Source organism: Coturnix japonica, chromosome 4, assembly GCF_054131305.1.
Source record: "Coturnix japonica strain WE chromosome 4, WE-NBRP24, whole genome shotgun sequence".
NCBI lineage: Eukaryota > Metazoa > Chordata > Aves > Galliformes > Phasianidae > Coturnix > Coturnix japonica.
The window spans coordinates 55,513,987-55,527,784 of record NC_140666.1 but is presented as its reverse complement, the minus strand read 5'-3'; the positions used below and the strand labels follow the sequence as shown (position 1 = coordinate 55,527,784).

General features: G+C 37.8%; 1 protein-coding gene across 1 annotated transcript in view; it reads left to right on the top strand.

Moving 5' to 3' along the window:
- The window catches only part of FAT4 (FAT atypical cadherin 4), a 130,916-nt gene that overhangs the window by 93,064 nt on the left and 24,054 nt on the right, over positions 1-13,798 (top strand). Inside the window, exons 9-10 of the mRNA XM_015861904.3 lie at positions 2,533-2,783; positions 5,540-9,889. Of these exons, the coding sequence (XP_015717390.2) occupies positions 2,533-2,783; positions 5,540-9,889 (4,601 nt within the window). The remainder of the gene's footprint in view (positions 1-2,532; positions 2,784-5,539; positions 9,890-13,798) is intronic.

Here is a 13,798-nt window from a genome sequence, read left to right as displayed (position 1 = left end):
AAGTGAAGCAGAACTGTGTTATAGCAAAGCAAGTACGTACAAAATACTGTGATATTTTCTTTCCCACTAGCTAAAACCTAGAAATACAAAATTTGTGTTTTGGCAGTTTAAAAATTACCATTTATTACACTGTGAAACAATAAAACTTTTAATTCAATTCACTCTCACTCAGAGGAACTTATTTCTGGAATGCTTTCATAGGAAAAAGAATACCATACAAAGCATGTATTATTGTGATGTTTGCACCCCATAGCTAAAGACTATCTGCGTGCTCTCACATTTTTAGTGTGTTTGAATATTCCAGCTATTAGTCTTTGTCATTCACTATTTATCTCAAGAAGAATAGATTTTTCTTCATAAGTAGCAATTTTTAATTTGCCTTGAGATTTTGTTTTGTACTTCTCAAACTCAGGCATATACTTTGTTTTTCTTAGACAGATTTTGTCCAGATTTAGAATTTCAAATAATACAAATCTTAAAAGATGACTGGTGTTACAAAAATTCCAGTTATTGGAGGGACCAGAATACCTAAGTGCTTCTTGTCAGAGATGCCACACACTCAGAATACCTTCTCAGTCTTGTTAGAGCACATTCCAAAACCAAATCCTTGATTTCTCTGGATGGTATATGAATTTCTATGTGAAGATATCCTTAAAAAGAAAAGAAAAAAAAAAAAAAAGACTTAATTCTTTAAAAGGCAGATACTCCTATGCAAAACAGTTACAATTCCATGTTTGCTAAATCTTTTTCTCTTATTTCTGGTGATAGCCGATTATAGGAGGCTAATGGGCTGTTGAGGTTCTTTCTGGTAAAGCATTCTTGAATATTGGTGAAGGTAGTATAGATAAGAAGGATCAGCATAGAGTGGTCCTAAGACTGAGTACTTCAGTCACATTTCTTTTATACTAGTTGTTAGAATTACAGTTTGGGGTTTTTATCTTTTGACATGCTTTGGAACTTTTTGTAAATGGAAACTTATATTGTCCACTTGGTGTGCTTTAATTTGTAGTCGTATATATAACTCAGAATATCCCCTGGGAAATGCAGTTTGTCTTCCTTGTTTTTTAGAGTGTCTTTCAAGGTGTCTTTCCAAAGCTATCACGAGTCATTCTTTGTACATGGAAGTACACATTAGAGAGACTCTTCTGTGATGTCTCATACTGTTAAAACACTGCAGATCACAGATGAAATGTGTCCATACTGCTGGTATTTACAGAGATTCAAGTGGTGCTTTAAGCCCTACGCATTCTTTCCACTCTAGATGCACATTTCTTTAGCTGAAGAATAATTACATATGGCCATCATATTGAATTATAATTAAGCAATTAAAGTGTGCTTCTGGCATTCTGTAGAGATTAATGACTGAACATGAGAGGTTGCCACAGCTTATTAGACAGACTGGCTATCAGTCCTCTAGGAAAAGCTTCTGGCCTGTGTTGTTATTTCTGTCATATCCTGTTTAGATTTTGAAATGATGATGTGGATTTCACTCTTTTTCATGATAACAGATTTTCCCTGGATCTTTTTGTAGAATTGTGTGCCACAAAACAAAGTTGCTACTGTGCTATAACAAGCTTCTCTGAAGAAGCAGTACTAATCACAGTTGAACTTTGATTTTGTAAGGGCCATAATATTGAATGTGAGAATTTCTCATTTTACCCAGTTCATTTTTTTCCCCTAGAAATTCCATAATCTGAATTAATTTAATAATAAATAATAATAAATTTAATGTTAACCAATTACCTTTAAAAATACAGTTTAGTGCTCCAGATGCCTTTGAGATTCATTTTGTACTAAAAGTAGGTATATAGACACTCAAGGAGAAGAGACAAATTCACTACACTAGCAAGACAGAGGCATATGAGGTACAGTAGGCACACAATCATTTCCTATCACATTTTTACACTCCTACAAACATACAAACATTCACATTCAGAAACAGTATTTGTCAAATTCTGCTCCTCGTTTTCTGCTGTTAGGATACTTCTGTGTTTATGGATTTGCTATGATTTACTATAAATTAAAACTGAAATCTAGAATAGCAAAACTTAGCTCAGTATTAGGAAAATATGAAATATAAACCTTCATATACTTTGGTAAAAATCACCCTTTGATTACTGAAAATAGTGCTATGTCCAGTTATATTCTGTAATTTCAGTTAAGGGCATGTCAGTGTTTTGGTTTAACACTTCATGCATTAGCCCACAGAAATCTGTACAAGAAGCTGCCTATAGCAGGTTGCTTGTGATTTTGAGAGAGTGCCCAGCTGTGCAGAGGCTCAGTCTGAAACTCATTTATCAGAAATCTCTCTGTCTTAAGCAACTACATTTAGAAATCCCCAGAAATGTCGTTTTTGAGAAGTCTCAAAATATGGAAGAGAAATGAAGACAGACAGATAGACAGTTAAAATCTTAGTGTCAATATCCATTAGCACGGTGGTCTGAAGAGTGTAAAAAATATTGTTATCTGAAGTCAGCAGGCTGCCTTTTGAAATACTAATTGAATTTTTTTCATTTTTTTTCTTTCAAACAGCTATAAGCTTACTGGTGGCAATTCTCAGTTCACAATCAACCCATCAACAGGACAGATCATCACCAGCGCTCTACTTGATCGAGAGACAAGAGAGAACTACACATTAATTGTTGTGGCAAGTGATGGGGGCTACCCCAGGGCTCTTTCCAGTTCCACCAGTGTGCTTGTTGCTGTTGCTGATGTGAATGACAACCCTCCCAAATTTCAACACCATCCCTATGTCACTCATGTTCCATCGCCTACTGCTTCAGGTAACCTTATCAGTGATTATGCTTATGATAGTTTAGGATACTTCAGATGGCATTAACATCAAACTAAATGCAAAGCCATGTCACGAAGAATGTTTCTGATATAGTTCTTTACAGCTGTTTGTCAAATTTCTGTCTTTGTCTTGAATAGAAATAATGGCAAAGCCTGATATATGACCTACATACGAGTAATTTTTTTCAGTTTATTTCTTCCACCTAAATCCATTTTGCACTCCTGCAGCTCTATAAAGAAGATGGCAAAAATGAGCAACTGAGCTTTAAAATAGACTGAGCTGTAAAAATAGACAAACAGATGTACAAATTATTTTGTTGGGAAGGCAGTAGCCTATTTTTCCTCTTTGAGTATGTAGATATCCTTTTGCTGTCTTGAGCAAATCTTAAAGAGCATTGTGTCAACACCTTCTGAAAAGACTTCTGTATTTTCTATAAAAGATGTTAATTATGTTGTGTTTCTTTGAGACAATTTGTAAAGTAAAGTAAAACCAAGCTGCAGCCTTTCCTTTGTTGAAACAGTGCGTAAGTTGAAGTTACTTCACTTGATACAGAAATTAATTTCTGCATGGAGATAGGGAGAATATATCAACGGATTCTACTACTGAGACTTATCCAAGATTTAAAACAGATTAATACTGGGACCTCTAGTACGTCAACATAGTAAAAGGTTTTTAAAGATGATCACTGTTTTTTAGATTAACCAAACTGCAGTCGTAGTAGTTAGCTGTGAAAGTCATCATTCTCCATTCTCATATGCATTTACATATGTGGATATGTGATGCCTACAGAGAGGATTCCAAGACAACTGGTTTATAAAATAAATTTTCTGTCAAGAGAAAAAAAAATAAAAATAAAAAATTAAGCTGTATTTCTTTGTCTTGGGGTTCTCTTTTTAAATTTTAAACAATTGCAAATACTTCTTCTTTTTATGGAAGAATGAATTTGTTTATATTTCTTTCCTGTTTCCAGAACAGCATAATGAAAGTATATTATTATTACATTGGTGAATCTTTGTGTATTCTGACTGGAGTACAGTGCCTTTGTGTGGTTCTTTTTTTGATTGTTTCTTTAAATGTGATTATGATGAGCATACTTACTTTTAATTGAAGTGTTCTGGCAATACTGTTTTTGGAATTTGTATGACTCCTTATAACTAGAAATGCATAGAAAGCCTGAGCCATGTTTACTCTTTTTAACTTAGCAGAAAGCTAGAAATACATGCGCTTTTTATTTACAAATTCCTCAGTTGATAGTTTATTTTCATTTAAAAGGAAATGTTCATATCTTTTCAAATTATTTTGAAAGGCTATTGACAATTACTGGCAGTCATGACAACTATTAAAACAAAACAAAAAAAACAAACCCTCAAAATTTTTTCAAGAGTTCTGCTTTTATTCTGACCACAGAATTTGTAATGTGCAGTATGAAAAAAAAACAAAGCTTAATTTTTTATATAGTTGAAGCTAAAAATGGGAACAAGTAATGATAGTAATTAATAGTAACATTTTATTATCTGAATCAAAAATTTATATTTTATGTCTCAGAATGAATTTGAAAATTTGCTTTCCTAAATATTCTCATCTGGAGTACAAGTAATTGCACTTATTGCACATGACAGATAGTGACATGAAGTAAAGTTTAAAGGGGACACTGCCAAAATCATTCTTGCCTGCAATTGATTTTGCCTTAACAGGCTGAAAACATGATTTTTGTACAGAAGAGGCATTTTCTAAATTTAAATAGTAAAACATCAACAGGATATTTTGCAAATTGATTGAACGGCATCAAATTTTTAAGATCTGCTATGGATTAGATCTACTATTCAGTGCAAAAGGACACCCTGGATTATTCATGCAATTAGAGGTCCTAATGCAGAAAGTGCCCATATGGTTGACCTGTCTGGGAAATGTAAATTTGAAAGACCTATAACATAATTTGTCAATGTTATTGCAGTAGTGTGTAATAATTTATTATTTCGGTGTGATTTTACCCCTATCTCAGATAATCAGCATGCTTTTAAAAATGTGGATCCATTAGTCTACTACCCTCTAAATAGTCTTACGGGTTAATGGTAACAAAGCCACAACATCTAGGAAATAGGAGGAAAAAATTGTGAGGGAGAGCAAATCATGAGAGTAAATTTCCACTTGTGATACCTGTTCACTTATTTAACTTTGATAATTATAGAATTACAGTGTTGAGGGGTTTTTTTTGTTTGTTTTGTTTTTTGTTTTTAATAATTTTATTTTGGGGTGGTTTTTTTGTTTATTTGTTTGCTTATTTGTTGCTTTTTGTTTGTTTGTTGTTACCATGGATAAACTACGAGCAAAACGAGATAAATAAATAAATAAGTGACTTTCAATTTCCCTTGAGTTATGGCTTTTGTAATGTAGATGTTCTAGAAATGGGATGCTAGACTATCAAAAAATTGCAGTCTCAGTTGCCAGTGCACATAGCCACTGACATCTCTGCAGTGCATTTCCCTGAATGCAATGACCTGCTTTTCAGACCCATGGTTTTTGGACATATGCATGTTTCATGGGCTCCTAAGCTTACCATCTTGAACATTACATCTTGTGTAAAAGAAGTTTGCTTTCAGAGCAGAATGAGAAAGAGAAAGTTCCTCAAAGGAGAATACCAGAGGGGATACCCTCACACATATTTCTGAGTGAAAAGCTGGCATGGTGTTTTCCACAATTGATGCATTCATTCATCAACTGCCTGGTCTTTGTTCTCTCTTTCAGGTTCGTTTGTGTTTGCAGTGACTGTCACTGATGCCGATGCCGGCTCCAATGCAGAGCTCCATTATTCCCTCATGGGGAAAAACTCAGAGAAATTCCACATTGATTCAGCAAGAGGGGCAATCCTAGCTGCCAATGAGCTGACAGGAGAGTCTGAAGTCACCATTTCTGTCCACGTGAGGGATGGCGGCCGGTACCCCAAGACAGACTCTACAACTGTCACTGTGAGGTTTGTGAACAGAGCAGAATTTCCTCAAGTTCAAGCAGAACAGGAGACTTTCACTTTTCCTGAAAACCAAGCAGTTGGGACACTTGTTACCACCATTTCTGGATCTTCAGCCAGAGGAGGCTCCTTGTCCTACTATATTGCCAGTGGGAACCTGGGCAACACCTTCATAGTGGATCAGGTAACCGGACAGCTTTCTGTTGGCCAGGCTTTGGATTTTGAAGCCATACAGAAATATGTGGTTTGGATTGAGGCCAGAGATACAGGCTTTCCTCCCTTTTCCTCGTATAAGAAATTGGAAGTAACAGTTGTAGATGTCAATGATAATGCACCGGAGTTTGAGCAAGATCCCTTCATTGCTGAAATAGTGGAGAATCTGTCCCCACGGAAGTTATTGACGGTGGCTGCTGTTGACAGGGACAGTGGTCTAAATGGACAGTTAATTTATGAAATAATTGAGGGCAATACAGAAAATAGTTTCAATATCAACAGAGCCACTGGTGAGATCAGGAGTGTCAGGCCCTTGGACAGGGAGAAATTGTCTCGATACACACTAACCATAAAAGCTTCAGATAAAGGCACCCCGCTCCAGAGCACAACCGTCAAAGTTATCATTAATGTTTTAGATGAAAATGACAACGCTCCAAGATTTTCCCAGATATTTAGTGCTTCTGTGCCTGAAAATGCACCTCTGGGTTTTACAGTAACCCGAGTCACAACTTCAGATGAAGACATCGGCATGAATGCGATCAGCAGGTACTCCATAAGGGACACAAGTCTCCCATTTATCATAAATCCAAGCACTGGGGATATCACAGTCAGCAGATTGCTAAACAGGGAGGATACAGATCGCTACAGAATAAGAGTTTCTGCACATGACTCTGGCTGGACAGTGAGCACAGACGTCACCATATTTGTCACTGATATCAATGACAACGCTCCACGATTTACAAAACCATCCTATTACTTGGAGTGTCCTGAGCTCCCTGGTATTGGGTTGAAAGTCACTCAGGTTTCAGCCACTGATCCTGATGAAGGATCTAACGGTCATGTCTTCTACTTCATAAAATCTCAATCTGAGTTCTTCCGTATCAATGCAACTACAGGGGAAATTTTCAACAAGCAGTATTTAAGGTACCAAAACTCAAGCGGTTCAAGCAATGTCAACATAAACAGGCACAGCTTCATTGTGACTTCTTCAGACCGCGGCAGTCCTCCATTGCTGAGTGAGACAACTGTCACAATTAACATCGTTGACAGCAATGACAATGCACCACTGTTCCTTTCTCCTAAGTATTTTACGCCTGTTACTAAGAATGTGAGAGCTGGCACAAACTTAATTAAAGTTACTGCAGTGGATGACAAAGACTTTGGTTTGAATTCTGAAGTGGAGTACTTCATTTCTGATGAAAGCAAAACTAATAAATTCAGACTGGACAAGAGTACAGGCTGGATTTCTGTGTCATCTTCACTAATGGCTGATTTGAACAAAAAATTTCTGTTTAAAGTAAAAGCAAAGGATAAAGGTAATCCTCCACTGTCATCCGAGGTAGCTGTTGAAATAGTTGTAACAGAGGAAAACTACCACACACCTGAGTTTTCTCAAAGCCATATGAGTGTTACTATCCCAGAGAGTCACTCTGTTGGAGCAGTGATCAGGACAGTTTCAGCCCGAGACAGAGATGCCGCTATGAATGGATTAATCAGATACAATATTTCCTCCGGAAATGAGGCTGGCAACTTTGCTATCAACACAACCACTGGTACACTAACACTAGCAAAGCCACTTGATTTTGAGTTATGCCAAAAGCATGAGCTAATTGTTACCGCCACAGATGGAGGATGGGTGTCCAGAACAGGCTTCTGCAGTGTCACCATTAATGTCATTGATGTGAATGATAATTCCCCAGTATTCAGCCCTGAGGACTACTTTCCCAACGTATTAGAAAATGCCCCAAGTGGGACAACTGTTATTCATTTAAATGCCAGTGATGCTGACTCTGGACCTAATGCTGTGATTGCATATGCTCTCCAGTCCTCGGATAGTGACCTCTTTGTCATTGACCCCAATACAGGAACAATCACTACCCAAGGATTTTTAGATTATGAAACAAAGCAAAGTTACCATTTAACAATAAAGGCTTTTAATGTTCCAGATGAAGAGAGATGCAGTTTTGCCAGTGTCAACATCCAGTTAGAAGGGACTAATGAATATGTGCCCCGTTTTGTGTCCAAACTTTATTATTTTGAAGTTTCTGAGGCAGCGTCTGAAGGTACCATTGTGGGTGAAGTTTTTGCAAGCGATCGTGATCTGGGAACTGATGGAGAAGTTCACTATCTTATCTTTGGCAATAGCAGAAAGAAGGGCTTCCAGATAGATGAAAGAAGTGGCCAAATCTATGTTTCAGGGCCTCTTGACAGAGAAAAAGAAGAACGAATCTCTTTGAAAGTTCTTGCAAAAAATTTTGGAAGCATTCGTGGTGCAGATATAGATGAAGTAACTGTTAATATCACTGTACTGGATGCCAATGATCCTCCTGTATTCACTTTAGGAACCTACAATATACAAATTAGTGAGGGTGTTCCTCCGGGCACCCATGTCACATTTGTCAGTGCCTTTGATTCAGATTCTGTCCCTAGCTGGAGCCGGTTTTCCTATTTCATTGGGTCAGGTAATGACAACAGTGCCTTTTCCATCAATCCACAGACAGGACAGGTCACTGTCACTGCAGAACTGGATCGAGAAACCCTGCCTGTTTACAACTTGACTGTGCTGGCTATTGATTCAGGGACACCTTCTGCAACAGGCAGTGCCTCTTTATTGGTAACTTTGGAGGATATCAATGATAATGGTCCCACCTTGTCCACCCGCCAGGGAGAAGTCATGGAGAATAATCACGCGGGAACTCTGGTAATGATGCTTCAATCGTCTGATCCTGATCTCCCTCCAAACCAAGGCCCCTTTACGTACTACTTACTCAGCACTGGCCCTGCAACCAGTTACTTCAGCCTTAGTACTGCCGGTGTCCTGACCACAACAAGGGAGATCGATAGGGAGCAAATCAGTGATTTCTATTTGTCAGTGGTTACAAGAGACTCTGGCATTCCTCAAATGTCTTCCACAGGAACTGTGCAGATAAAGGTAATAGACCAAAATGACAACCCATCTCAGCCCAGAACAGTAGAAATCTATGTTCACTATTATGGCAACCTTTTCCCAGGAGGAATTTTGGGTAATGTGAAGCCGCAGGACCCAGATGTGTTAGACAGCTTCCAGTGCTCCCTCACCTCAGGAGTCACCAGCCTCTTCAGTATTCCTGGAGGCACCTGTGAACTGCACTCACAAGCCAGGTCCACAGATGGGGTGTTTGACCTGGCTGTGCTTAGCAGTGATGGCCTGCATGGTGCCGTCACAAGCAGCGTCCGCATTTTCTTTGTGGGTTTTGGCAATGCCACCATTGACAACAGCATCCTTCTCCGCTTGAATGTCCATACTGTGCAGGATTTTCTGACGAACCACTACCTCCATTTCCTGCGCATTGCCAGCTCACAGCTGACAGGGCTGGGCACTGCCGTGCAGCTCTATGGGCTGTATGAGGAAAGCAACCAAACCTTCCTGATGGCAGCTGTCAAGCGCAGCGGCAACCAGTATGTGAACCCCAGTGGTGTTGCCACGTTCTTCGAGAGTATCAAAGACATTCTCTTCCGGCAGAGTGGGGTGCGGATTGAGTCTGTGGATCATAACTCGTGCCTGCAGAGCCCATGCCAGAATGGAGGGAGCTGCATAAGGAGGCTGGCCGTAGGCCCAGCTTTGAAGAGCCATGAAAGCATCCCTGTCATCATCGTGGCCAATGAGCCCCTCCGGCCCTTCATGTGCAGGTGCATGCCAGGGTACGAAGGCACCTTGTGTGAGATCGACATTGATGAGTGCCTCCCTTCGCCGTGTCACAACGATGGGACCTGCCACAACTTGGTGGGGGGATTCTCATGCAGTTGTCCAGATGGCTTTACCGGCATGGCCTGCGAGAGGGACGTCAACGAGTGCCTTTCCAATCCATGCAAAAATGGGGCTGCCTGCCAGAATTTCCCTGGAACCTTCAACTGTATTTGCAAAACTGGGTATACAGGTACACTTTTACTTCTCTTCATCTCAGTCAGATTGGGAAAGAGGGCAGAAATGTATTTTTAAAGCAAAAGATGCATTCCAGATAAATTATCTGAATATGAGCATTCCCTGTAGGTGAAGGAGTCATGCAAAAGACCACTTTTATAGTTATGAAAACTGAGAAGACCAGGTGCCCACAGTGTTATTTTATTTTGGCTGTCCTTAAGCAAATCTCTTACCTGATTTGCATTAGAACAGAAGGATTTTGCCAGAGCTATTTTAATTTATTAAATATGTAGAAATCATTTCCAATGCTTAAGTTTGACTTTTTCTGTTCTTGTTATTGTTGTGCATACTGTGGTAGCATTTTGAGTCTGTTAGGAGTGTGCCAAGCAAGAAAATCAGCCTCTGCCCCAAAATTGCTTACGGTCATACAACATAGAAAACAGATGAAGGATATGAGAAAGAAAACAAAACTCAGGCAAAATGATGAAGCCTGTATATGTTGTCCCTTTGCCATTTATTTTTTTATTAACAGAAATGGCTGCAGAATTCTGACTTCTTCTGAGTATTTTTGGTGTTGGTTTTTTTTTTGTGTGTGTGTGTGTGTGTGTGTTTGTTGTTATTGTTTGTTTTTTGTTTTTCCCCAGTATTTGTTTTACATTACCCCTAGAAAAACAGACAGATGTTTTCATTATGACAAAGCTCTAATCTATATTTTCACATGGGAAGGATGTGTATTTCATTTGTAGTCATCAAAGGGTGTATTTATTAATTAAATTATATGAAATTCCTGTCTCACTCCTCCTGTGAAGAGTCTGGATGCTTTCAGATGTTCTAAGAAAAAATATCAACAGATTCAGATTGCAAATTCTCTTAAAGTGCTACGACCCCTGTAGCATATAGAGTTAGGGGTTGGATGGAAATACTGAGATGTCCCCAAAAGGAGAAGAAAACTACTTGGTTTGTCATTATTAATTATGCCATCAAAACCTTGGCCCAGTGAATTTGTCTGCTTGGAATTATTCTAGCATGACAGACTTCCAACCTTAATCTTCTTTTATTGCTTAGGGTGAGGTTTGGGAAAACAGCTGTACTTGAAATTGCCTGTAAATTTAAAGTTCGTGTGCACACGTGTTTTGTTCTGATCTGGCATAATCTGAGTGTGATTGAATCGTCCTCCATCTGTGGTTCCTGTGTGCATTCAAAAGCATTTTCAGTGATGCACTTGAGGATCTTTAGTTATTATCCTCGAATTTGAGGAACATTCAAGAAATTAGTGTTTTTTGAAAATACTAAAAAACTCAAAAACGCTTATTGAAGTAGGTGTATAGTGTACATTTTATGTAGGAAAAATGTTGCTTTTAAAGTTTAATGTGTTAGAAGTTGCTACAGGCTCATATATTCTGATGGGTTTCCTCTCACCGTATGTCAGGTGTCTGTCACTGTCACATGGGTAGCTATGGATGGAGGAGAGGGTTGGAGCCTCGTTCTACCGTCAGTGGAGAGCTACTCCATTCTGGCAGTGGAGCTTCTAGAGAAGCTCAGATCACTCTCCAAATGATTTGATCAGAGAATGAACTCCTGATCTTTATAATTTTTGGATGACAGTTTCTCAAAACAGAATGGAGTAGGATCTTTGCTATTGCATATTGATACAAGGTTACTTCTAGCACCTCTTACTACTGCAGTGAAGCACCAGTTACAAACTGTGTGTACCCCTGCAGGGTTTCAGTCTTCTTGTGTATAACCTTTCTCTCATGTATTCATTGTGTGTTTAAAAAAAAAAATAATAATAATAATTAAAAAAAAAATTAAAAATCAACAAACTTAGGATATCTAATTCAGATATTCCTATCATGCTTAAAGCACCAGAAGTACAAAACAGCAGAAGAAATTAAAACATTTTTGTCTGAGTATTACCAGTCTGAACAATTGTAACCATTACTTATGGCCACTTTCTAGAGATATGATAAAGAGACTGACTAGAGAAGTTAAAACTTCCATTACCTCTTCTAAGGAGTATCTCAAATGCATTAGGGCAGACCAGGTAGGCACAGCCCTGCTTTATGGCGTGACAGTGATAGTTCAGTCTTTCCTCCAAACTTGTTCGTAAACAGTGAAGTGCTCAGGGCATTTTTTTAAACCAGATTAGTACTGGAGATGTTGTATACTTTATTGCAAAGGAGAAAATTAATTGGTTTTGAATAAAGGCATGACTTCTTCATTTAAGATACAGCTACTGCAGCATTCAGAGTGAAAGTTCTCCTGATGTAGATGGTACTGATGTGGTCTTCTGTGTGAACCTCATAAATATAGTACTGAGCCTCAGGTCAGGAACAATTACTTGGAACTGATAAGCGGTTCTAATTGAGTTTACAATCCAGGAGTTTATTTTATCTTATATTATTACATGAGATTATTTTGCCAGGAGCATGGCATAATAGTTCTAAGGAACCTATCCCCTGTAACTCTTTAGGTTATTAGCTCCAGAGTTTAAATGGGTGTCTGTTGCATGTTTGAAGTTGCCACTAAGCAAAACACTTCATTAGCTCTAGCAGCATTTGCCTCTAGACTATAATTTGAAGCATTAAAGAAATGTCCAGGTCATTTTTTCTGGTATTAAAGTTTAATGTTTAAGCCTTATGTCAGCTAAAAAATAAAGCTCTATGCATGATAACACTTGGGGAAAAAAAAAAAATGTTTTAACTAAGAAAACGTGATGAGAGACTGTTACAGTTTGAAGTGTTGGATTTCTTTCATGCCATGAATTAAATCTGGCATCTGATATGAGCTTCCTCTAAACTACTTGTCAACATAAATAATTTTAAAATAGAATACCACTGAAGTAGGCGTTTATATTTGGGAGTCAGATCTTTTTAAAATCAGTTGGCCATTGTAGAATCAAGAAGTATTTAAGTGTCTTGAGATTAATTGGTCAGGACAGAAAACAAATGGTACTAAAGTATGTAATTAAAAACCAACATATCTTTGGAGCTGAATTTCAGTGGAGTTTATTAGATAAGATCACAATTGATAATCAGTATATTTTGAGTTTTTCTGTCTGCAGAAGCATATTTGAAATGCTACAAATTTAATATACAATAGGTTCTGCAGATATCAGAATACAGATTGCTTGAGAATGCTTGTCATAGCGACTATTATGTCATTATTATACTACCAACAGAAAGATTGCACAGCTGTTTGATATTTTAATTCTGATTCATATATGATTAAAGATAGCTGTAGTGAATGTAAAAATAAAGCTTGAAACTGTTTCTTTATGAATACAATACCGGAGTGCCTCACCAAAAAGAGACAGCCAAAATAGCAGATTTTTAATTCAGTGTGTCATAAACATAGCCTTGCTGCTTCTCTTGGAATGAAAATACAGTCTCCTAATTGAATTTGCATAGCTGGTAAAAAACAAAAATAGTAACACAGCACTGCATATGAGTAGAAATGTTTATTTTCCGAGATAGACATTGTTCATTGCAAATTCAAGTACTTGAGCTGTAGATCCTTACAGTGACTTACCTGGAAACTGAGAGTCTTTCTTTTGTTTGATTTACTGTGTTTTGTCAGCTGCATTTCACTTCATCACACTGCAAAGGTAATTTGGTTCATTTCACTGAGTAGGATTATGAAGAGTGATTACCTCAGAGCAACATCATTAGTGTTTAAACAATCTGTTAAAATTACGTCTCTTAATGATGTTCAGGTTTTGTTTTAAAAATAATAATCTTGTAAAAGGACTATATTTTGTGATTTACAGCTGTTGTCAGCCCTTCCTTTGAACCTTTCATATTAGGTTTTCCAGGACTCTTTAAGATGAAGGAATGTAGGTTTGTGAAATTGTTTCAAATGCAAGATTAGAATAATAGAGGAACCGTTTTAAAAGATGAGTATAAAGAACCACAAAAACTGGAAC